General features: G+C 36.8%; 1 protein-coding gene across 1 annotated transcript in view; it reads left to right on the top strand.

Annotated features, from left to right (window-relative positions):
- The first annotated feature begins 6733 nt into the window (after window positions 1-6733).
- The window catches only part of LOC150099434 (cytochrome P450 4V2-like), a 154801-nt gene continuing 134603 nt past the window's right edge, over window positions 6734-26931 (top strand). Inside the window, exon 1 of the mRNA XM_090404348.1 lies at window positions 6734-6827. Within this exon, the coding sequence (XP_090260474.1) occupies window positions 6734-6827 (94 nt within the window). The remainder of the gene's footprint in view (window positions 6828-26931) is intronic.

Genomic DNA, 26931 nt, shown 5'->3' with positions numbered 1-26931 from the left:
GTCACGGGAAGGTAATGCACCATTTCAATCCTACCTTTAATGTTATCCGGGCTAGGGACCCGCATAGGTCACGAATCAGGCCTATGGCAGGGTTTTAGGTATTCTACGGGGGGGCGGGGGGCCTGTCTGGGGAACGGAAAACCCGTGTTTCCGGGTGAAACCCCCCCCACCTCCGTAGGAGACCGGCTAACTCACCTTTCGTCGAAAAGGATCAGATAAAGGTTCCTCACGTAACGGACGAGAATCGAACCAGGGTCTTTCGGCCCAAAGGGCTTCATCTATACCGACTGAACTACAGAGGCTCATAAATTCTTAGTTAGATGCCTTTTATTATGTGATAATTTCATTAACTGTTTAAAATATATCTGTTCCATTGGCCTTCTGACACCGGCGCCATCGGCAACTGTCCCAGAGCTAATGCGTGCCTACGCCACTATTGTAGATCATTCAAATACATCACTGAAACTGCTGAAAAAGTCATTTAGAATTCACCAAGATTATGTAGGAAACAAAGTAAAATATGAACATTTCCTTAACTGAGCAGTATTGATATTTTCAGACTAAGCATCATTCAAAATTGCAGAGACTTGGCTGTGTTTAGTCTCTGCAATTTTGGATTTAGAAGTTTACTCAGCATAATGTAAAATTCTCACTTAAAAAGATATGCTAGGCCCAATTTGCTTGGTAAAAGAAAACAATAAACAGTCTTGTTCTTCTTATTAATATTATTATATGTAGACAGTAAACACAATTCTGCTGTATGATGGCTGCTCTCATTTGAATGGGCAATTACATGAGAGCAGAAAAACATAATTGCATTGAATTATGTTTCTGTACTGGGAAGTACAGAAACAAAATTGGATACAAATTGAATGTCTGTTTGGCGGAATATTACGCAGAGAAGATGGCAGCCCAAGGTCTAGAAACCACAGTTTTTTTATCGTTTTTTTTAAGAAACGACGTTGGATTTTTTAATCCCACAACTCAGCAAACTCGTCTGCATATTATCCCATAGGAATGATGCTGTACAGATATCTGCACAACATTTTTGAAGTAAACTTCTCCCATCTGGGTTCAAGATTTCAGCACAAAGTTTAATGCTCTTCATCCCTGCTTTCAAAAATGTAAAAGAGAATCACATTATTTCTTTCTTAGACTTCCCTAATCTTCTTCTCCAGCCGACATGGAATCTTTTTCTTTTCTATCCTACGGGAGAAAACCTGTACCTGACTTTTACGAGCTCAGTCTCATCACCACTATTCTTGTAAAAACTCTGTCCCCATTAAGCCCCTCATCTATCGTGTGAGCTTCGTTTTTTATAAGGAGGCTGTTAAATATTAAAAAAATAATACATAAATACTATCCCAAAGAGGTATAGTGTTTATCTAATATTTCTTTTTTGTGATTTCTGGATTAAATATTTCGTGTTTACTTTTCTGCATTACGTACGGTTTTACATACTGATTATTATATTTTAAGAACAGTAATGTCCTATAAATATATAACTGTCTACGTAATAAATATTTAAGGTTGTATTTGAAACTCCGTCCCTCAGATTTATTTAATGATAGGTAATATATTAATTTATTTTATTATTCTTATTATTACGGGTAACTCCAGGGAGTCATTAGACTCATCGAGGGAGGGCCCAAACCATATTCATCACAACTATTCGACATTCATACAGTATCTATCATACCTCGCCTTAAACTCATTCACTGTCACAGCATCCGCCACAGACTCTGGGAGCGCATTCCACTCATTTACCACTATAAAAGTAAAGAACCCAGCTTTAACACCTCTACTAACCACACTTTTGCCCAGTTTCCATGGATGTCCCTTAGTCCTCCCACAACCAGCCCTGTTCTCAAAAATATCTTCTGAATTAATTTTATAGAAACCCTTCAGTAATTTGAATGTTCCAATCATATCTCCCCCTCCTCCGCCTATCAACCAATTTTTGCAACCCACAAATCCTCAACCTGTTCTCATAAGGTTCATTCCACAGACCTGTTATCATCTTGGTCACTCGCCTCTGGATCCTCTCCACCACCTCCCCATCAAGTAGAAACCTAGGTGACCAAATCTGGGCACAGTAGTCGAGATGGGGTCTTATCAAGGCTCGATACAGAGGAACAATAACCTACTTGTCTCTGCTTGTCAACATATTCTTCATCAACCAAGAGATTTGATGAGTTGATTTGGCCACTTTTGCAATGTGCCCACTAAACTTCAACTCCTTATCCACCAACACTCCTAAATCTCGTGCCTCATCAATTTCCTGGGAGTACAGTTCCACCAATGTAGTAAACTGCTGCTAATCTTTTCACCCCAAAACGCATAACCTTACATTTTGCCACATTAAATTGACATCCATTTTCCTTAGCCCAGACCTATAATCTATCCAAATTATCTTGCAAAATTTTGACGTCATCTGCATTCACTATTGACCTACCCAACTTTGTATCATCCGCAAACAAATGAACTGTTCCTCTCAGATCCTTTCCTATATCATTAATGAACAAATTAAACAGCAGTGGTCAAAGAACAGATCCTTGTGGCACACCACTAGTCACAGGCCGTCTTGCGGATTCTACTCCTGAATAAACCACTCTCTGATATCTCTCCGTCAACCATCCTCCTATCCATCTCACCAACCCTATATCCATCCCCATATGCTGCAATTTACTGATTAGAATTCCATGTGGTATCCTGTCAAAGGCCTTAGCAAGGTCCAGTAGAATCACTGTAAACCCATCACCCTTATCCAGTTCAGCCGTCACTGTGTTATAATATGTGAGCAAGTTACCGAGGCATGACCTACCCTTCACAAAACCATGCTGTCCCCGATACAGTATCCCATTTTCTTCTATCCAATCTTGTATTTTCCTCTTGACTATTTTCTCCTAGACCTTGATAATGATTCCTGTTATGCTGATTGGCAGGTAATTTTCAACAGCAGCCTTGGAACTACCTTTATGCAGTGGAACTATTTCCCCTCTTTCCACCCCCATGGGACTAACCCAGACCCGAGGCTCAAATTAAACAAAATGGTCAAGGGCACTGACAATTCTTTAGCCGCTTCACGTACGACACGAGCTAGTATACCATCCAATCCCACAGATGTATTGACATTGAGGTTCTGTAATAGGCTAATTTCCTCTACTTCATTCATCACAATTCCAGTATAAGCTGTTGGTTCTTCCATTCCTGCAATGTCACCACCTGGATGATATACTCTTGCAAAGTGCTCGCTCAGTAATTCCACTATATCAACTGTTTCGGTGACCTCCCTACCCTCAGAATTTTTTAGGATCATTCTACCATGAATAATATTCCTTTTACTTGCAACATATTGAAAAAACTGTTTGGGATTCTCTTTAGCCTGCATGGCCAATTTTCTTTCGTAATCCGCTTTTTCTTTTCTTACTACCCGTGTTACCATCCTGGCCTGAGCTTTATACTGTTCCTGCGCCTGCTGGTCACCTGTCTCCTTAAATTCCCTCCACAATTGTTTCTTTTTTTGCAGCTGAAGCTTAATAGCGTTATTCATCCATTTAACCCCTACTTGATTTATTATTCGAACTCTTGGCATACAGTCAACCATTGCCTCCTGAAAACACTTCTTAACCACCTCCCATGCACTATCAACATCCAGCCCTTGCAGTTTTACATGCCATGGTACTGAGCCAAGCACGCACCTAAGCTTTTCATACTTACCAGCCCGGTAATTCCACATGCACCCTGTCTTAATTGTAAATTACACTCCTTTAGCCACCTCCCAAGTCATGACCTTATGGTTTCTCTCACCAATTGGTGGCAACATGGTCATGTTCGTTACAGCCACATTCTCAGTTGCAATTACTAGGTCAAGCACTCTCTGCCCCCTGGTATTTTCCAATACATGCTCCCGCAGATAGTTGTCCCTTAATAACAGCATAAAATCCAATTCCTTCCTCCCATGTGCCCTCTTCTCTTTCCAGTCAATGTTACCATAATTGAAATCACCAATAATAATTACCCTCCTTCCACTCATTTCTTCTATTTGCCTATGCATACTATCTCCACCATCTATTCCATCACCTGGTCTATAGCAGCACCCAATTGTATATTTTGTTCTCCTAGATTCTATCTCACGCCAAACAGCCTCAAATGTGCTCTTTTCTCTATCCTGCAGTTCAACTTCTCATCAGCTATCATCAATAACACTCCCCTCCCCTTTTTTATTCATCCTGTCACTCCTGAACACGCTATACCCATCGCATACAATCCCACGAGCTTTATCATCTTCTGTCAGCCATGTTTCACTAATACCAACAACGTGTGGTCTGGAAGTGCCAACCAAGGCCAAAATCTCTCCCATCTTGCTCCTAATACTCCTGGCATTAGTGTACATGAATTGCAGAAGCCCATTTGTCCCATCCCTACTTTGATGCTTTATACTAACTGTCCCATTCTGATTTGTTGTCCTTCGTACTCGCTCGGGCATAATATACTCATTCATACACTAAACTGCCTCCCTAAAAGTCTGCATATCTACTCTCCCCCTCTTAATAAATCTAGTTTCCCTGAATCTGTACATCCACTTCCACATCATTCATCAACACTTTTTCAAGCCTCCATACACCAACTCCATTCAAACGTAACCCATCCATCTTATATAAGTCCTTTCGCCCATCGAACTCATTCCACACATCCACAAATTCCGCACCACTCTCCATGCATAACCCACGCATAAAGTCATTGGAAATTATGGCCCTCCTTCTAAACACTTCACTGTCATCCCGCGGTAAAATACTCACCATCCTAACTCTCTCACTCTTCTCTTTTGCTACCTCAAGTAATTCCCTCACATCCTCTATCATTTCCATTTTGTCCTCTTTCAAATCATTTGTTCCTGCCACGATTATCATCTCTTTCACCCTCTGTTTTTGCACCCGAATAGATTCGCTGACGTCCTTTATGTTCGCACCCGGATGGTACGACTTCGTCACACTCTCAACTATCACACCTCTTAATAGCGAATCCCCATACAGCAATCTCCCCTTCATTTTATTGACGTTTGCGAACATTCTATTATTTGTCGTCACAGACTTTCGCCGGTTATTAGTCGGTACCTTCAGCAGACATTTTCCCATACGCTCCAGTTGCCTTTTTGCTTGGTGTATCGCTCCATTTAAACGCGCAATTTCACTACTCGCATTTATGTCACCATTTTCATTATCAATCAAATCATTCATTATCAATCAATTCGTTCTGTATTTCTACACTCTCACACGTATCTGGCACTATCACGCAATTCTCTATCACACCGCCATATTCTACATTCTGACTATCGTTAACGATATTACTCTCGCCACCCAAAACACGCTTGAGATCCTCATTCTCCTTACACTTTCTGCATATATTAACTCCACTATCGCCCTCTAACCACACTCCCACCTCTCTTCGCAAAGCATACATCTCACAGACAGCACATTGCATAAATTCGTTTACATCAAAACTCTTAAACAAACATGGCGACCTGGCCGCCATTTTTTTCTTTATCGGTGCCATATGTACGCTATCTTATCTTAAAAATAATACTTAAAATAACAGAAAACACACAAAAATTGCACAGACACACCAAGAAACAAAAAGCAAACAATACTACTTAAAATTCTAGTAAAATTGCCAATGTTAACACAAATTACTACTAATCTTTTTAGGAGCTCACGACAAGCCGACGATCAAATCAGTGCCCAGAGAGAAAATTTTATTAGAGAGGGCAAATCGACTATATAAATTGTATCAATTCGAGATATAGCGTTATTAATATTGTTACTGTTAAAATTCATTTTAAAACAAATTCTAGATATTCATCTTTTGCATATTGCTCTAAAACCTTTCAAGATTTACATCAATTTCAATCCTAAACAACTTATAGTATTTAACTTTTCTATCTCCATGCAGATACACTTTAAACTATCTTTACAATTCCGCTTATGCAGTAATATATAGATGAAAAAACTGGTTTTATTAATACTTGTATTTCTCAGATAAAATTCATAAATAATCACAAACTTGTTTTTTTTTCTTCAGTCGTTAGAGTAAGTCTATTACAAAGCATCAGATCTGTGTGTTACACAGATCCGTTTTAATTCGAATTACAGACAACTATAATCAGAAGTATTGAGAGCTGAAGTAAACTTGTAATTAAGAGCTAGAAGAAACAAAAGGGCAGTATCAGATTGGATTTAAATCATATAAATGCAAATAGAAGTCGGAAAGAAATTCAAACAATTGGAGAAGAATTTTTTTAATTTAGCGCTACATTTTACTTAGTGCTTAGATTTTTTTCACAAAGCGCTAAGTAAAGCAAAAGAAACGAAAATTGTAAATGGTTGTCAGAATAAGCTATTCAAATAGCATAGGAAAGAAGAAAAATAAAACTTCAGAGAAACAGAGAAAGGGTTGGATAATTCAGTGCATATTTTCAGTGATTGAGTAGGGAAGATAAGAAAAAACATCTAAACAAAAGGTGCATGGAAATTGAAGAAAGCAATATTATGGGTAGAACAAGAGATCTGTTTAGAAAAATGAATAATGTTACAGGGAAGCCAATCTCTTGATTAGGAGTTATAAAAAAAATTTGGGTGAATGCTTGATGGAAGAAGAAGCAGTGAAAAAAAGATGGAAAGAGTATGTATAGAATTTGTACAAGAAAGAAAATAATATTGAAGGAGAATTTGAAATGAGAGAATTTGTTGAGGAAACCATGAAAGTGAAAAGTGAAGTGATATCAGCAATGGAACAGTTGCCAAAACGAAAAGCTCCAGGAGCTAACGGTGAGTCAGTGGAATTATTGAGAGCAGCTGGGGATGAAGTAGTGAATATATTGACTGAAATTTGTCAACAGGTTTGGAAGAAAATATACTGGCCTAGAGATTGGAAAGCATCATATCCATCCTCATTCCCCCCTAAAATTCCAATGCCAGAGATTGTGAGAATTATGGAACCATCGCTTTAATTTCACATACAAGTAAAGTCATGCTGAAAGTGGCCCAAACAAAGGTTGGAATCATATGTGAATAGAGAAATGCCACACGAACAGGCAGGCAAGGAAGGAAGTATTCATCTGTTTTATTGATTATAAGAAATCTTTTGATTGCGTGGATCACAAAGGACTCTGGGTTGTAATGAGATCAACGGGAATACCTGAATTCTCTTGAAAGCTGTATGACAACCAAAAAAGCTTTAGTAAAAACAGTCTTTGGAGAAACAGACAGTGTTCGAATGGGAAAAGGGGTGCGGCAGGGTTCTACACTGTTGCCCTAACTTTTCAATATTTATAGTGAATATAGTATGAGAATGGTTGATTTAGAAAAAGATCCAGCTGGAATTTAGATTGGTGGCAGAAAAATAAATAATATAAGATATATAGATGACACAACCCTCATAGCAGAAACTACTGAAGATCTGGAATGGTTGATTCTATTGGTTAAGACGAAAAGTAACAAAACCTGGCTTAATTTAAACATCAGCAAAACAAACGTGATGGCTTCTGGCAATTTGGATGAATTTATAATAGAGGGAGATGAAATCGAAATCATTGAAAATTATGATTTACTATGATCCAGAATCAGAAATAATGGTAAATGTGAAGATGTAATTAAAAGAAAGATAGTCATGGGGGAATAAAAGCGATGCAAACCTCACAAGATTACGAAAGATGAAGGTGTGGGTAAGGCCACGAAAGTTAACATTGTAAAAGTAATGGTATTTCCATTAGTGGTGTATGGATGTGAAAGCTTGATTATTAAGAGGAAAGACAGAAAGCGAATTGATTCATTTGAATTATGGGTGTGGAGGAGATTTAAGAATCCCATGCACTTCAAGAATGACCAATGAGAAGGATTTATCAAAATGCTCCTTAGCGGCAATGATTGCCAAACAGAAGTGAATCTACTTTGAACATGTTATGCGAGCTGATGAATAATTGGAAAAATAAGTTATGTGAGGGAAGATTGAGGGAATGAGAAAAAGTGGAAGACCGCATAACATGTTCAAAGTAGATTCAAGAATAGAACTTTGGTGAACACTGAAATTTAGCTGAAGAAACTATTATAGTTTAGTTTAATTTTTATATTTCTGATCTAGACGTTACTATAGGTCTAGAAAAAGTGCAAATGCTAGATTATGTTGATATCGCAATGAATAAATTAAATATATGAAGTTACGCAACGCGTTCTCAGTTTTCTGTTCGAAACCAAACACGTTCGTGGAGAATTTTTTGTTTAAAAATTTACTAATCCGTTTTAATAATTTCGCTGATATTTGGAGAAAACATGGAAGAGTGGAGATCGGTCTATAATTTTAACATCTTTTGTATCATTTTATGGAAGAGTATTACCACAGCTTTCTTAATTGCTATTCAAAGCGAGCTGGTCATCAGTTATAAATTCAGTATAGAAATCCACTGATTAAATAACTATGCTCGATACCCTGGCACCATACCATCATTACTCGGAGTAGAAGTATTTTTAAGTATCACTAATTATAGTAATTGTGATTTCAATCTCCCAAGTAGGAAAGCAGTATGTTGAGCACTCATTTCCTTAGTAGTGCAGTTTCTGGATGAGTTTTAGCATATTTTGTTTTAGTAAAATTCCTTTGACTACTATAAAATAATAATTAAACGCTGAACTAAATTTCTTTCGCCCTTTAAATATGCATGTTTAATGTTATCTTTACTAAGTGTCGGAAATAATGGTTGTCAGATATTACTTACAAATATCTATTTTTTTAATTTATAGTTTACAGCATGATGCCCTGTGATGTTTTGCGTTAATAACTGCATCATTGATTTAATCAGGCGTGCACGGAGATGTACTTCAGATGATTCTATATTGCAATGTTTATTAGATCAGGGAATGTATGTGTGTTCTCATGGCCGATTTGCCTGAGTTAATGAATAATTAACTAGCGTTTCAGAGAGGAAATCTGTTTACCGCCGTGTGAGACTGACTATTTTCAAATTCGTGGCACGAACTATTGACGATTACTGGCAGCTGTATTCTCAAGCAGTTCCTGAACGCATTTTGTATATACGCTATAAGTGATTTACATACATTCGCATGAAGGTTTCAAATTTAGTGACCCGTATGTGAAGTTCTAACACCGCGCTTCAAGCATAATACATACGTACTCTTCATCACTTGGTGATTGCTAGAAAATTATTCTTATCAATATTATTTCTGCAGCTACGATGTGTCTTATATGTGCCTTAAACGCTAATGCATTTAATACATTTGGAACTTCTAAAATGTAGCTATTCAGATCAGGACTAGTGCTTCGCCAGTGTAGTTGCGAATTTTGAATGACTTGGGCACTAATCCCGTCTCGGAACCGAGGAAAATGGCAACGAAAAACGATACATCAAAAGTAATAACATCCAAAGAAAAAAATGAAAATTTCTTGTAAGTTTTATCCACCTGAATATATTGCGTAGGAAAACGAAATCTCTTTGAAACATAATTTATGAAGGTGGAGAAATCTCAGGGTCATCAACTTCTCTCTCACACACAGACACACGCGTTTTCTGAAAAACAAGAAAAAAATTCAATGACAACAACTTTCACTGGTTTTCCTTGGTATATGAAAGCATACACTTTAATTAGCTTTTATTGGAATTATTTTTCTATCACTCATGCATTCGTTTCAACTCTATCAGTAAACATATAAATTAAAAGACATGATGGGAAATTCGATTTTTATTTAAAAAGCAAACTCTGTGTAGAAACGTTGCCTAAATGTAATTATAAAATCATCTTACGATAAAATATTATTCTTTGTAATTTATATCAATTAAGCTATGCTAAATTTAAAAAAGTAATTCTTAATATTTTAAGGTGTATTATAATGAAATATATAAATCTTCTTACAAGTTACTTTTCATCCTAAAGGAAATAATTAAAGCTGTTTTAGCCGTAACGTTTGAAAAGATTGGTAGAATAGCAATCTTTTGACCCTGGGCTATTTTTATCTGCAGACTCCATTATCAATGATTTCAAAACATTGAGGAAGAGGGTCACGCTGCGAAATGCCTCCATCTCGACAGCTTAATCTCTATGAATATGTCATTGACTGAAAAACGAAAGTTTTTCCGACAATTTCGTTCAGTTGACGGTGGGTTTCTGGGAATAAATACTGCTACTTGATTGATCAAAAGTAAGATTCCGTAGGAAATGGGAATGAAAAACAAGGCCTAGAAAACATTCCTCTAGCCACTAGAACTGTTCTTCTGTTCACTAGAACTGAACAAATAACCGCTTTTCTTCTGGCAGCCCAGCCCTAAGAATAGAAAGGTCACTTCCACTGGTCTATACAAGCAGTCTATATTATTATTATTATTATTATTATTATTATTATTATTAAATAAAATTTTGCCACAGTGATTTAGACTTTTAGATATTTATAACGAGTTCATGCTTAATATATAATCGATCGAATAAACTACTCGTAAGTTTCACACACTTGATGAAGGAATGTGTCCTATAAAATGTTAATTTCTTGGGTCTACATATAGAAGATCGTCCTCTACCGATCTTCTATATGGGTTGATAAATTATAAATATGAGCCTTTTTTTTTTTTTTTTTAGATTCATGTGTGTAATTCATTGGAGTTCTTGTAAATAGTTGGATAACTTCGAAATTGCACCAAGTGGATCGATAACAACTGGGATGACTTTCGTGTGCTTGAGCCATAAGCAATAGAAATCGACCAACTTCGGCCAGATGATCCTAATAATATTAATTCCAGTTCTTTGTTTTTGATGTTGTCATCAGTGAGCACTGCGTTGTCAATAATCCAAGCTTATCGATGTTCAATAATTGTGATGTCAGATCTCACTTTGTATTCGAAAGTCCCAGATAATATATGCAATTTCTTTTTCTAATATCTTTGTTTTATGCTGCCACTAGTTATCAGAAGTAGGGAATCCATATTTTTTGCAAACATGCCAATGAATTATTTTGGCCACTTGATCACGGCTGTATTTGTAATCCGTTTGGGCGCTATCTTACTGCCGACACGAATCAGATGTTCTACAGTCTCATCTTTCTGATGGAATAGTTTTCATGTACTTTTATTACTGATGTTCTCAATTTTTGCTTTGATTGCATTAGTAAATAACGCCTGTTCTTTAGCTCCTAGGACAAATCACCTTATGTTTCTTTTTAATACATATTGTAGCCACTGCACGTTTTGGCGACGTGTGTCGCAGAAACTGACCATGCAAGGGTTTATTATTCCAGCGCACACATATCGGTTATTTTGCTGTTCTTTTTTATAATCGAATTTATATCCTATTGCTTTTAGAAAGGCCTTCTTACGAAATGGATCGATTCATTTGCTCAGCAATATTGTCGATGTAATTTTTTAAAACTGATTTCTTCTTCAAGTTTTTGTCTCACTTGTAGTAGAACCTCTCCACCTATTCTGCTCGGCAAACACAGTCGTTCAACATCACGTGATGCACAGTCATTAATATTCGAGTATTGGGGTCTAGTTTGTCCAGATCGTATATTGACTAATCTAGTATGCCTGTTGTGTATCGGATCACTGGTTTATCCCATGGGTTCATAGCTCCGATTCTATTCAATCTGTTATCAGAATGTTTCTGACTTTTAGGTGTATTCTGCTGTTGCTACTTTTTTGGTTAACATTTAAGTGTAGACTATCATTGTCTCTAATATTCCTGTATAATTATAGTGTTCCTTAGCTGAATTTATATATCTCATTTAATTAGAATTAAAATTGCTAGTGTCATTAACTTTTCCTCTTTTAATAGAAAAAATCGCATTTCCATTTTGATATCCTGGCTGAAAATAAGAAAATTTTACATTTAATGCTAATATCTCCGAATCGTTCATTATTGGTTATTAAAGTTGTTTTCCAGGATTTCAGTGCAGCAGCCAGAAATTAATATGTTTTTGCTAATTCCAAATATTTGTAGTGATTTTAGGATCCAGGAGTGTAAGAGGGAATCGGATGCTTTATTGTAGTTTACCGTGCAATGTTTAAGTTCATTTTACGTCTTGCTGAATTTTTGAGAATCGTTTTATCAATATAGATTCGTCTAGATTTTTGAAAATTGCCTTTTTGTTCAATCACCTAAATTTGATTATCTGGTAAGTCGGTATATACACTTTTTATTCCGACTTACTGACTTTTACGACTGTTTATAATCGACTCCAGCGAGTTAGCGACTCAATGAGGAAGTGTCCTCTGAAGGTACATTTCAAGTTCAGCATTACTACAAAGATAATGATGCGGATTTTTAAATTTTTGTTGTTAATAGACAATGCACCCAGATCATCCTACTGTTTTCATCGTACAGTGATTTCTGACTTAAATGTAAAATTTAAAATCCTTTTTCTGCAGAAATGCTGTTGTAGGTGAATCATGGCTTGAAGTAACTGCTACTAAAATTAGATCTGCGTGTAGATATGTTTTACTACATTGTGGTAACATCTCTAATTTTGATTCGCAAATTAAAAATGCTTCCGAAGTCATTGTTCAGACTGGGACAGATCAGGAATTTGAAAAAAAAATGGATTCTAACGATGTGAGCGAATGCAGTGACCCGCATTCAAATGACCGAGATGGTGAAGCCCTGGTGAAGATGGATCAGAAACGTTTATATGAAAAAGATGAAGATAAATGATAAATTACATCAATGTCGCTGACATGCATACAAAAGAATTCTCATTAAATTAAATAAATTACTTTAGACTTTCATCGGAAAGACAGACGACGATGCTTCTGATTTTCTTATGGATGCTGATACTAACATTGAAGGAATAAAAGTCAGCAAGCACTTTAAAATACCAGTAGTTCGATTTTATAAATACATACTGAGAAAATGAAGGGGAAAAAAACCCGTACAAACGACGGTGTAAGAAACTACAATAAAAAATCGAATCCAGTTACAACATAGAACATACAGAATTATTACAGGTTTAGTAGCTTTCCTAAAAACGCCTTCAGATATTCCGAGTTCATTGCTATTGCAAAATCAGCTGTTTCCTCAGCCCATCGCTAATTAGTCTCACAGTCAAGTGAACGAACAAGGAAAAACATCAAAAATCTTTACGATCAAGTTGGAAGTTATCCCATCGATTGTGACTTTCCATTTTACTTCCCTGTTGACATCCTTGTGGTCGAGTTATGTCTTTCATCTTTCACTGTTCTCACTTTTCAAGGTTAATCGCTTAGCCTTTATAGTAAAATACGAAAGACTTTTCCTGGTAGTGAGCGATATTCCATTCTCTCACAATTGCTGATTTATGAATGATAGCTTGCCTTGGCACCTAAATATTGTTATTACATAATATAAGTAAATGTTTGTGTGGCTCCACGAATCATTAAATAAAGGTAATTGTATTACAAAGGATTGATAATGTTAACTTTAACTAATAATGTTATATCATCTACAAGACTCAATTACGCACTTGCGTCAGGATGTCATTACATTAACAACTAAAACTTTCACAACATTTTCATAATTCGGCAACTAATGTAATAGTCGTATTTTCCTCTATTATTGTAAAGCAAAATTTTAAAAGAAAAAGAAATTGCAATAATTATGTTTAATTATATCAGAAAAATCTAGTTTTATTACAAAACAATGAAATCAACATTTGGAGGCAATTATTTCATTTTTTAAAAAAATAAAGTATGTTATACTCACATACAGGAGTAGGAAGCTGTCTATTTTTCCCCACATGTTTCAGTATTTTGTCTAAATTACCAATCAGGGGAAGAGGAGCAAGTCCCGGTAATGAACAGATAAGATTACGTCGCCGTTTCTGTGTTTGCAACCATAAAATAATTCCGATTATAACGACGAACACAGATAACCAGACACTATGAGGAAAGAAATGAGTGAAGAATCCTGACCGCGTGTTGAATTCCATTGGAGTAATTTCCCTTGAGCACCGTAGTACTATAAAGGCAACTGTTCCAGCGAACGGTCCCGATCAGAAATTCATTCCAGCTACAGTATCTAGTAATGACGAATAATGTAGGTTTACCAAAGTTTTTGATTTTAAATACTTTCAGTAAATGGCTTAATGGGATTGCTATTTCAACAAAAAAAAAATCAGAAAAAAAAATACCAGTTTTCTGGAAGGTGAATACCTACTAACTTCGTGACTTTGATAATCCAGATTGTTATTCTTAAAACGTAAATGTATGCTATTTGCGGAAAACCAGTACGACGTATTTCCAAGGATAAATACCTGATTTTACTGTTAAAAACCATTTTTCGTTAAACAGAAGGCCATAACATTTACGTGTTAACTTAACGAATAATTTTATAACAGTGAATGTAACAGTTTTACTTTAATACGTGAGATAACTGGAAAAAATCAGCGATACGCAGTTTCTGTTAGGATTTGATAACTACAGCAAATAATCTCAAATCAACTTGAAAATAAATTTCGAAAACTGTCTCATTTTTTTTAAAAATACAGTGTTAAATGTTTCGAGATGTTAGTAGAAGAATTCATTATAATTAATGGAAATACTTTTATAATTACAGCTATTTTGCCTTCTTCAGTTTAGGAGTGCCCCTGTTTAAATGTCATTGGCTATTTACTCGTGGATTCTTAGGGCATTGTGAGTGTAAATGTACCAAAAAGTATATGTAGCATAAGGAATAGAAATTTACACATACCTTTTGGTTGAAATAGTGGGGAAAAGGTGAAAGGGTTGATTTTTTAAAATAGGGAGGGGGAAGGGGAAAGGTGGTTGACGGGGTGCGGTCCGTTTCGGCTATTCGTGGTCGTCATCTGAACACATTGGGAAAGTGGATGCTATGTCAGGTGGGGTAGGTTCTTCTGCTTTTGAAGTGTTTGTGTTGTCGCCTATTGGCAAGAATCCATGCGTAAATAGCCAATGACATTTAAACAGGGGCACTCCTAAACTGAAGCAGGCAAAATAGCTGTAATTATAATAGTTTATTAAGAGGAGTAACATGGGAGTTTTCCCAGAAATAATATACATAATAGAAATACGTTAATTTAATTCATTTTATTTGTAAAAGTTTCAGCTATGTTTCACCATTATCAATACAGTTATAGGGAAACAATTACAAAAAAGAGAACATCGGTTGAATTGAAAGCGCTATTACAGGTATTATTGATAAGTATTAGTCGGTATAATTTCCTAAAATTGAGAAATTTTAAGACAATTGGTTTTTATTAAGGTTTGGATTGTGAATGTGTGCTTTACAGCTTTCTTTGTACAGTCCCTCCAGAAGAAAATAACTTTTATGTAACACTTTTTTCTTGTTCTACTGAGCCCTGTGTTTAGTAGACAATGGGTCTGCTAAACGAGATTTATTGGATTCTTTAAGCGAAATATATTCTTGATATTCTTCCAAACGAATTTCTGCAGGATAATGGCAGACGGAGTACTACAAATTATATCATACGACCCGATTCCTGTTAGAGTAGAAACTCGTGTAAACAATAATAACAACAATATACCATATAGCAGTGAATTATCCAAACAATGATTGTGTAAAAGAGAACTTTCCTAAGAACGAAGGGGAAGTTATTGAGTTGTTACAATATAACTTCCGCAAACAGCATATGAAAGAAGGAATTCAAGGACAAAGAGTGTTTTATTTGATTAGCAAGGAGATCGCCGTTAAGAATACGAATATTTTATTAGCAGTTGGCGACATTGATTATGTTGTACTTTTCTTGGAAGTAGTTAACTGTATGGATGTTCCAATTAGGACAATTACATGCTGTTACATGCTAAAGTACAAAGCAGGAAATCGTGAAAAACTGATGAGAATACTATTTTTGGTTCCATGATTGCAGTTACTGAATGCGATGCATAGCAGCAATGTATGGAAAATGGGTTAAATCAGGCAGTATCTGAATCTATACCTAGAATTCAAAGAACGAATAGGATGTCCAACTTTAATAAGCAAGATATAAAAAAAATGATGTTATGCCGGTGATGTGGAAAAAATATTCTGAGAATAAGAGTAAGATATCTATCCACTCGCATCCTATTTGTTCTTCGACTCTAGGTACACATTCAGATACTGTCTGATTTAAGTACTTTTTCAAAGTACTTAAATCTTAAAAATTTTCATTAAAGCTGGACTGCTTTAATGAAATACGTAATATAAAGTGAAGAACAGCAAATTTACGAATATTTTCCTGAAACCTGAATCAGAATACCAAAAAACATTAGCTTTGCAGACAAGCTATACCAAATACAAAAGAATTTTATTATTATGGCACAGGTTAAAGAACAAATGAATGTGGAAAAATAACTCTACTGAATGTAGATGATACCCTTGTGCCTGAAGCTGGTGGGATTGTACAAATAATGATTACTCACTTCGGTAAGATCTAGCAAGCAATTGTATGTAACATGTGGAACACTACGTTGGATGAAGAGACAGACGTGTATAAGAAGGAAGTTTAAGAGTTATTGCTTAACCTGGATATGAATTCGGCAATACAGCCATATGGGTTATCAATACGTTTGCTAAAAGAATGTTCAGTTGACTTGACTAGACTAGACGCTTGACACGTTTTAATAACTTGAGTCTCATCTCAGGAAAAATACCACAGGAATGGAGAGACCGTAAGATAGTTGCGAAGTGCAATGGTGGTGCAAAAACCAACGTATCTGATTACCATCCTATCGGTACGTATGGAGCGGTGATGGTGGTGAAGATTTTAGAGAAGTTGGTAAGAAATGGTATACAGATATAGACTGAGAGACAAGCTATACTTTACAAGGAACAGAATGGATTTGCTACCGGGAAGTTGTATTTTAGCAATTTGGTCATATGGTATAATAATCTTATGGCTACGTTTGGAAAAAAAGGAATAGATACACTGTGATAGTAGTTGACTTTGCTAAGGCATTTGAAAAAAATGTGAAGTGTTGCATAAACCGAAGAGTATGGGATTGGAATATAAACTATTGATATGGATAAGTTGGAGGATGACGGACAGGTATGAGAAAGTGGTATGTTGTAGGTGTGGATCTGGCATGTTTAAAATAACCAGTACTTGGACCACTGCTCGATCAATACATCAATGATATTGAGAAGAATATGGCAGAAGGTGTTCATTAGTTTGCTGATGATTCAACAGCAGGAACGCAATCAGGGATGCTACTGAAACAGAGCTTACAGAATGATCTGATTAAACTGAAATGTTAACAATTATAATTTTTGTCAATTAAATGTTATTAAGTGTAAAGCTAAGCACTTTAAAGTGCTGTCATTATCAAAGACGTAATACTGGCGAGATTATGCTAAGAGAAACTCATAAGGCTAGGGATCTTGGAGTTGTGGTGAATAGGAATGTGAATCTCAGAAGTCACATAGGATAACTCAGAAGGATAACTGCGATGTTGAAACCCCACTGATATACACTGTTTGGAAAGAAGTTACCAACACCATACTGTGACGAACACGCAGCCATGGCGGCCCACCTTAATATATGGAGCATCTTTTCTCTACGATTAATGCAAGCCTCCTACTGGTAATACTTCCTCAAGCGCAAGATAGCGATCAATGGAAATTTTGGGCCATTCTTCCTGTAGGAATGTAACGTGCTCCTTGACTGTTGTGAGAAAGACGGCCCTTGTCCTCACCATACTCTACAGTTCATCACACAGACGTTCAATGGGGTTGAGATCGGGGCTCTATGGAGGCCAATCAAATATCGTGACGATCATGTTCACAAACCACACAGTTACAGCACCAGCCTTGTGACACGGTGCATTGTCTTGCTAAAAGAGACAATGATCAATTCCGTAGAAACCATAAACCAGGAAACACTGCATTGTCCAGAATTTTCAGATACCTTTCAACGTTCGTAGCCCCATAAGCAGGAGTCCGAAGACAAAATAAAATCACGACTCTAGCATCACATGCCAACTACGAATTTTCATAGTTGGCTTTACGCTCTCTGGTAAGAGATTTTCACCGGACATCCGCAACTCCCACACCCCTCCATATGCTCGGTAGAGAGTGCCGCATGATTCGTCGCTCCATAACACAACTGATCAAGCTTTCACGTCCCACTGTACATGCTCTTTGCATCACTGAAGACTTGGTTCGAGTAATGTGGGTCTTGCATATTGCACTCCTATCATGGAAACCCATGTTGTGAGGCTCGGTTCTGAATGTTTTTGTGCATAGTGTTCTTCCAGTAGATGACCAGAACGCTACATTCAACATGTCAGCCAACGAATGGTGGTTTTTACATATTATCACCGTAGCACCGCGGGATCATATCAGCGAGTGTGGTGGATCGTGCACTGCAGGTAGAACTTGCAGTTGACTCCCTTCGCTTCCATCTCAGAATTGTATCACTGACTCTTGATTTGCAACGTTCCTACTGAGTGAAGTTGCACGTATTTTGTTCTATTTGCGTAGTACTTATTTAAAACGGCTACGCAGCAGTAACCAGTTGTGAATATTAGAGAGTTTGGTGTTACCGGTATACATGCGCAAGAACGTCTGTCCTTCGCTTGACCAATTGCATTCGATATGAAAGTCAGGTCTAGGATTCCACTTGTATGTCCACAAGTCAGTTGCTTCTCCCAAGTTCGATTTAGAACCCTTCGCTTGAGCATATGGTCTGCGTGCTAATTGTACTGCTTTCATTTCCTCTTCATTTCGCATGTCAATTGGGACGTCATCAGCTTATGTTGATAGACTAATCTTGAAATACAAGTCTTATATGTCGGTGTTATGAAAGCAAGGTGTTATGAAATTTTTAAGAATAGCTGGATGTCTCAGTTATACAGTTGTCCAGGGAACAGACGGTTTTGAGAATAAGGTAATTTGCACGTGAGATGGTTGTTTGTTTTTATGCAGGGAAAGTGCTTCCATGTTTAGTAGCTGAACTATCTGAGGTCCTTACCTAAATGCCATTCATGTCTTCGAAAGGTATTTATTCACTATCCTATTAAAGATTTTTCTTGATCACGACTAATTAGGTCTAAGTTTTCGTGTCAAGTGTTTGCGATGTTGATGAGATCTCTGATTAACAGTAGATTTTCGTGTATAGATCTTCTTGGTACTGAGTGGCTTTGAAAGTGTCCAATAAAATCAGGCAGATTGGGCTTCGGATGGTTTACTATTAGAAAATGATTTCGTCTCGGTAAAGTAGAGAGATTGTATATGAGGTTCGAAGATCTGTGTGATCTCCCTTCTTGGGGATGAAGCGGGTTACTGAGATTCTGTCAAATCGTGGAAGCTCATTTAAGGTAAGCGTCTTGCAACATTTTGAAGAGGAGTAGCCCAAGACGACCATAAAAAGTTTGGAAGAACGTTTACGTGAGTCCATCTAAGCCTGGAGATTTGTTCTTCGGTAGAAATTTGCAGGCTGTTCTTGGTTCTTCCAAGGTGAGAGATTTTGCTAAGTTGTTTATTGAGGAAAATATTCTGTTTGTTCCTTTGAGAATTTCCTGTATGGCTTCAACAACGATTTTTATGGAAATGAATGTTGTGTTCTAGCATTTACTCGTAATTATTTCTTCAGTTTTTTGTTATCTCCTTTTTCAAGAGAAAACGTACTTCGTACGTGTGTTTGACAGGTTGATATTTGTTTACCTTGATCTAATCTGAGTGCCTTGGCCTTTAGAAACCACATCTAGTTGGGCTTATGTAGCTCCATCATCTCTTCATGGAGATGCTGGAGCCGTTTCTCGACTTGTCTGATATTTATGCTCCTCTGCTGATTTTTATGATGACTTTTATGAGTATTTCGAGTTGTGATTTCAAGTTGGATAACCGTGATTTCATGGATTCCATGGTTTTGTTTGTTTGGATTAAATTGGTTATTAAACTCAGAAACTTCAGTATATATCTTGAATCTTGCAGAAGGGAGTTATTGTAGATTCAATAAGCACTTCATGTTTTGGATGTTTTAGATGATAATGACAGCTACAATTTAATAATGGTATGATCGGAGATGTAAGACCCTATACAGGATATAATGGCATGTCGTATCTAGTGATGTGACAGCTTTGTCTGGTAGATAAGCAGGTTATGTAGAATCTTTTTTTTTCTGAGAGTAGGTGGCAAAAGATATTAATGAATTCATTTGTTTGTCATTTCCTGCAGTGATAGGAAATGTTGCTTAAGGAGGTGTGGTGTTCAGTCCAATTTTGCCAATCTGTTGTTGGGTCAACACTGCAGTTGAAGTCTCTGCAATATGCTCCTGATCAATTTTGGAGAAATGGGTGTGTATGAATTCCAAGATTTTCGTTGCATTTACCACATTATCCCGTAGTGGTAACTAGATATTAAATACGTGAAGAGTATTGTGGTTTGGTGTTTCAAGGTAGGTATACTGTACGTGTCCTAGTACTTCAGCAATCAGCAGCTTCTCAGGGAGATTGCTGAAGTCCTATGCTGATCCGTGATCCATATTGTTGGTGAGTTGGCGAGTGATGCAATTTATAGGGACAGTCTGTCCAGTTTGTTGCCAGATGGATATAGTTATTTGTTTCCTGTAAAAAGATGACTTCAACATTGTGTCGCCACGCCTTCGCAATAATTATTGCTAGTTCTTGTAGGCGTAAACAGAGGCACATCCTCTTGCATTTAGGGACAAGATACATAGAGACATTAGGAATGTGATGTATTTGAGAAATTATGAGTGGATTCCTTTAGAACTGGTATTAGTATTGTGCTTCTAGTTCACTAACTAAGTAAGTCATGCAGGTGCACCTATCAGGCCGTTTTTTTTTTTTGCTTGTTTGTTTTTTGCATTTCAATTTTGATTATAACTCCTGTGTGTACTTAAGGACTATCGCTAGTTTATGAGGTGGTCTTCGTACGTTATGTGTTAACGATGATAGATGCTTAGAAATGAAGGGATCCTCGATAGGAGCTCTCTCTCTCTCTCTCTCTCTCTCTCTCTCTCTCTCTCTCTCTCTGCTTCTTCATCTGCCAAATTTTCCTGACCCCATTACTTGGAACTTCCGTGTTTTCGTCATTGATGGAGTCAAATGTGCTATCAAAAACTGGGGTGTTATTTTGGTTAGGCTTTAGTTCTGAGTTAGCAGTCGAATCCGCTGGAGAATGATTGTTGGTTCTGGAAATTTGCACAATACTTTAAAATGCATACATGCATGTACAGGCCACGTACATGTACTGCCTTCGATTTGTTATATATTTTCATTTAGAGGAAGCTTCGTTTTTCAGTTGAATAACATTAATGCGTGCGATGATGCTTTCCTTGTAGAGGTGTGGGTATTTCTGTTTGTGAGGTTACCCTTTTAGTTCAGTTTTTTCCATTCTTTAATCTGACTGATGAGTAATCTTGAATTGCGCTATATGCCGGGTTCTAGGGATTGGTCTCGGTGTTGAAGAGTCTGCCCCTATGTCACTTAAAATGTAAAGACAGTTATCTCTAATATGACCATCTTCGTGAGAGTGAAAGCTCTGTGATGAAATTAATGAGTAGAATGTGTATATTATACCGTTTATGTCGGTATTCATGATCTTTGGCAAGCTGTTTATCATCTCAATCTTCAGGAAGTGCATCAGTGCTTGTCTTCGGAAACGTCTGATGTGCTCAACCGTATATATCAATAAAATGCTGTGAAATATTAATGACGGAGTTCAATTAGAACGTATAATATCGTCCTTTTTGTCATGCAAATGCAATTAGAGCTGCATTTAAATGATGACGGATGATGACGATGCTTGTTGCACTGGCTATTTCCGTGAGGTGGCGCTGAAAAACACTTACACAGTTCCTACAACTCTACAGGCATCGATGTTGTTTTTTTCGTAGTTAAATTTTGGCAATTGCTGTCAAGAATTCTTCAAGTAGAGTGTTTTGTTTGGTGACGAAGATGCTTCTATTTACACCAAAGACGCCGTTGGTACAGATATTATTTGCACAAGCATTAATTATACTAATGTCTGATGAAGCGGTATTCGTATGTGGGAACAGTGTATTCGGGAAACATAGCAATTTCCTCTAGATAATACATTAGCATAACTCAAAAAAAATTCACTGACCTGTTTTCTGCATCCAACGCAGTACTTTACTTTCTGGATGTGAAGTGGTATGGAGCGGGTCTTTTTTTTTTTTTTTTTTTCTCTGCTTCATCAGTCAAGAGAGTATGCCCGGTTACAAAGGTAGGACCCTTTTCGAGCGATTGCGGCAGGTAAGGAGTTCAGTTAGCATAACAGGCGAGAAAGGAATTATAGCGTTGAAGCTGGACTGGCCTAACACTATTATAGCATACACTAGAATATACGAGATCACTTTACTCTACACGGATAAGAGAAAACGTTATATAAAAAGACTGTTCTCAGGATGCAGAAATGTAAAAATTCAACCCGTTTCTTATGGGCCAATGTATAAAAAAATAGCTGAGAAAGACACGAGCGAATCTCAAACGCATGTTCCACACCTTGGCTAGATACACTCTCTGGAAAGAAATCAATAGACGCCCACATTGGCAAGGGGCATCATACTAAGTAACGAGTCACGTGTTTATAGCTGGTATAAATTAGAGGAATATGATGCTCCCAAGTAAGTGCAACTGAGACCTGTGTGTGAAATGACTGCGGGTTTGAAAGAGGCGCTGTGATAGAATGCCATGTTGCAGGTCAATCTATTCGGAAAATTGTTGACAAATTGGACCTTCCCAGGTTAACAAGCACTGATACTATAAGCGAAGGGAGTAAACTGCAAATGCTACCCGAAGTGAACGACGCACCACACTCGCACATAACCGTAAGGGGTACGTAAAAACCGCCATTCTTTGGCCGACAGGTTGAATGCGGAGTTCCGGACAGCGACTGGACACGAACCTGCACCAACGGGGTTCACAACATGGATTTCCATGATAAGAACGTCTTCGTCAGTAGTGCATAGAACGTGTACAGTTAGACATGGAAGCTTTGACAGGTGTGTTATGGAGCGATGAATCACGATTACACTCTCTACCGAGCATATGGACGAGTGTGGGTGTGGCAGATGCCACGTGAATGTCTCGTACCAAAGTACGTAACTCCAACTATGAAATTCGGAGGTGGAGGTGTGATGGTATTTTCCTGTTTTACATGGTTTAACCTTGGATCTCTGTTTATGGTGTCACGAATATTGAATTCCAAAAGATTACTGAAAATTCTGGACAATGCAATGTTTCCTACACTGGGGCGTTTCTATGGAACTGACCACTGTTTCATCCTCATGAAATGCACCGTACCATAAGACTGATGCTATCAGTGCGTGGTTTGGACATTATCATCGCCACACCGGAATGATGTCCACAGAGCAATGATCTCAACCCTTTTCAACATCTGTGGGATGAACTGTAGCCCAGGGTGTGGTCAAAGGGTGTTTTCCCCACAACAGTCCAGAACCTCCTTATTAGCCTACATGAGAATGGTCCAAAATTCCCATTGATCGCCATCATTCACTTGTGAAAGCGCTACACTAGTTAATGCTACAATTATCTGTAAATGTGAAAATCTTATTTCCGAAATGGAAAAACTTGTAGTGGTGTAGATTAATAACCAAAGTGGTTGGCGAGACCTCCTTTAAGTCAAGGTATTCAGAATAACTTTTATGTTTTAGAAAGTATTTTAACTTGCGTATATGACTTAACTAAATGCTTTATTTACATCATATTCGCGCATATGTAACTGTTTATAAACATTATTAAACCATTATATTCATTTACAAGTGAAAAAAGTAGTTTTTCGCTATACGACTGTGGTCTACAACCTGACGTGTGGTATGACTGAAGTATATCTGCATACGAGGTGTGGCTATTAAATAAGGAGACTGGTTGCAAAAATTGGTTGATTATTAAAATTGTTCAACTTAATTGTTATCCACTTCAACATACTCCTCTTCTCTATCTATACACTGCTGCATAGGAATTTTCCATCTTTGGAAGCAGTGCTGCAAGTCATCAAGTGTTAGCTACTTCAGCAACGCTTCCCTTTTCGCCTTTATCTCATCCACTGACAAAATGGGTGCCCTTCAATGCGGATTTCAACTTCGGAAAAAAGAAAAAGTATGGAGCTAAGTCCGGCGAGTATGGAGAATGGTCCAACACCTTCTTATCACCCAGATACTGCTTTACAGACAGTGAAATGTGGGCTGGAGCTGTGTCCTCCCTTATAAAAGCGTAGTTCCCCGAAAAAGAATCACATGAATTTCTACCATTTTCTGAATTCTAGGCCTATAATATACTTTTTTTTTTCAAATGTACTATTACTATTACGACTTCTAGCTTATGTAATTCACGCTTAACTCTACGTTATATAATCCATGTAACAAAAAGCTTCTAAAAATGCAATTTCTAGAGGTTTCGATTTTCTAAGGTCCTAATCCGCAGCCTTTTTTAAAGAGAAGAGAGAATAAGAAGCATCATATTCATTTGTGTCTTAAACATCGGATGGAATGTTCAAGCGTTACATTATAATCCTTAAGCCAAATACAGTAACTAAGCGCTACTATTTTATTCCAGGAATTATAAAAGCGAAGATCGCATCTGCTTTATCTTCATAGTTAGTTAAATATTACCAATGTGCCCTTTTATTTTAATTATTGTGTTCGACGGTACAAAGTATGCCATATACGAAAGTACAATAAAGAAAAGAGAAAAAATGCACCTTGAAAAATAGCGCAAAAGACAAAAGTCAACATTCTTCCCTTCATCCTCCTCTTCCTCATTCTCGCCAGACACCACCACCACCACGGATTACTTCGTTCAACTGACTTCGACCAAATTTGGAATATACAGTAATTGCTTTTTACGTTGCTTGAGATCATCGAAGCAAAGTTAATAGAATTGGCAGGGGAAGGGATTAAAACAGGGAGAGTTGATATGGGGATTACTTTCTTCCTCAGATGCCTTATACAAGTCATATAATTCAATCGTTTTTCACAAAATTCAGAATAAAAGAATAACTGGATTAAAATGGAAGGCAATATTGAAACGAGATAAAAGAAAATAATTCCCTTAGATGGATTATAGAAGGAGTGTGCTGGTTAATTTTTAGCAACTGGTTTGCTAAAATGAAATAAAATAAAATAAAGCAAAAAGCAAAAAGCAAAATAAATAAACCGGGAAGGTTCTCGCTTTCTGATAATTACAATTCCCACCCCCCGCTCTTCCCTGAAAGTATGAACGAATTCCATTCGGTAAACATTCGCTTAATTTTGCTTGGGCTACGTCTTCTTAGTGTAATGACCTTAGTAGGGTCACGACAATTATAAATACGCGAAATCTTTGCGTTTTTAGAATTGAGGAGATGTTTGTTAGAAAACTGATATTCGTGTAAAATTGCAAACGGATATGATCCCTACACAGGCTGCTGCTTCCTAGAGAACGGAGAAAGAAAGCAGCGATCCTAAATAAGCGAGAACCGGTTGTATTTCTTTGTCAGTATATACAAGCTTATTGCCCAAATATATGGGCGATAAATGTTTATTACCTATATAGAAGCTTTATTGCCTGGTTATCGATGATATCGATAACCAGACAATAAAGCTGATTTCTTATTACATACTTGTTTTACTTACGCCATATAGAAATAAGTCGTATAACGTTAAGAAAAACATCTTCCTTATACGGAAATTACGCCTAAGTACAAAGGATTCTAAAGTTGAGTGCAACTTATTGCTGAAGTATTGCTTGGTAATCATAATTATTTTTATTTTTTGTTGTTGTTGTTGTTGTTGTTATTGTTGTTTGTTAGTTAAAAATGAAAATTCCCATCGAATATATGAACCCAGCAGCAACTAGTATCACTAAATATGAAAAATAATAAAAGTAAAACAGCCTGCTTCACAACTGGAACCAGTCTTTTTTCCTGTACTTGGCTCACGTTTAATGCGAGATTTTTGAGATAAGATACAAACTAACAGGTTACATCAAGGACCTCTAGCACATGTAATAAAGCCAGTTGAGCAAAACAACTAGAGATTAATCTCTCTCTTTCTCTCTCTCTCTTTCTCTCTCTCTCTCTCTCTCTCTCTCTCTCTCGTGAAAACAATTATCATCCTCTTCTGTAGAGATAAAAATCAACCTTCTTGAAGTTTAAAAAACTAATAATAAATGGTGGTGACCTCCCTCCATAATGTAATAACAGCATACTTTTCCTAGGAAATGTGTTTTTACATTATGGATAATACCTAAGAATAGCGATCTGAACTTTACTCACCTTTGCAACGAGTTGCCCGAGATTGTACTACGTACTAGGATCACTTGCATTTGCTAACGCTAGTGTTCGCCGATACTTTATAGTTTACTATATTCGGCAAGAAACTCTCTGATTCCTATCTTTGAGTTTCTTATTCGGTTTTAAAACTATGTGGGATTTAATATCCCCTTAATTTTAGTAATGTTTTCATTGCCGAAATGAAGCTTATTAGCTCTTTATACTTAAGTAACTAATAATAAATAAAAACATAAAATAAATGTATGGCTTAAGAAACTCCGAGCAAATAAAATTACATCAAAATTGAATAAAGGAATAAATGCAAGTATGTGCACATTTATTTAAAACACTGAGAAGAAAACATTTTATGGTGACATTTAATAATAGTGTATAAAATTATATAGACAAGACAAACAAAGAGAAGTTACTGTTAATCAGCAAGTTGTATTTGCAAGTTGATCCACTTTCAAACAAAAGATGAATTAAAAGTAAGAACGAGTAGAAATTATCAATTTCACTTCTGATACTGATAAAAAAAAAACTACCATTAAAATATCTGCTTCAAAAAAAAAAGAGGAATCAGAACGGTGTTAATGGAGAAAGCAGTCTATGTTGATGAGGGACTGGTTGTGTATTTTAATGAAAGTCTGATTTTAACCAGTCTTTCATCACTAGTCAACACATGTTTCTA

Source organism: Typopeltis vanoorti, chromosome 14 (genome assembly GCF_054136105.1).
Source record: "Typopeltis vanoorti isolate ZY-2024b chromosome 14, IOZ_Tvanoo_1.0, whole genome shotgun sequence".
Classification (NCBI taxonomy): Eukaryota; Metazoa; Arthropoda; class Arachnida; order Uropygi; family Thelyphonidae; genus Typopeltis; species Typopeltis vanoorti.
Note: the sequence above shows the minus strand (reverse complement) of the source record. Positions and strands in the feature narration are given on the sequence as shown.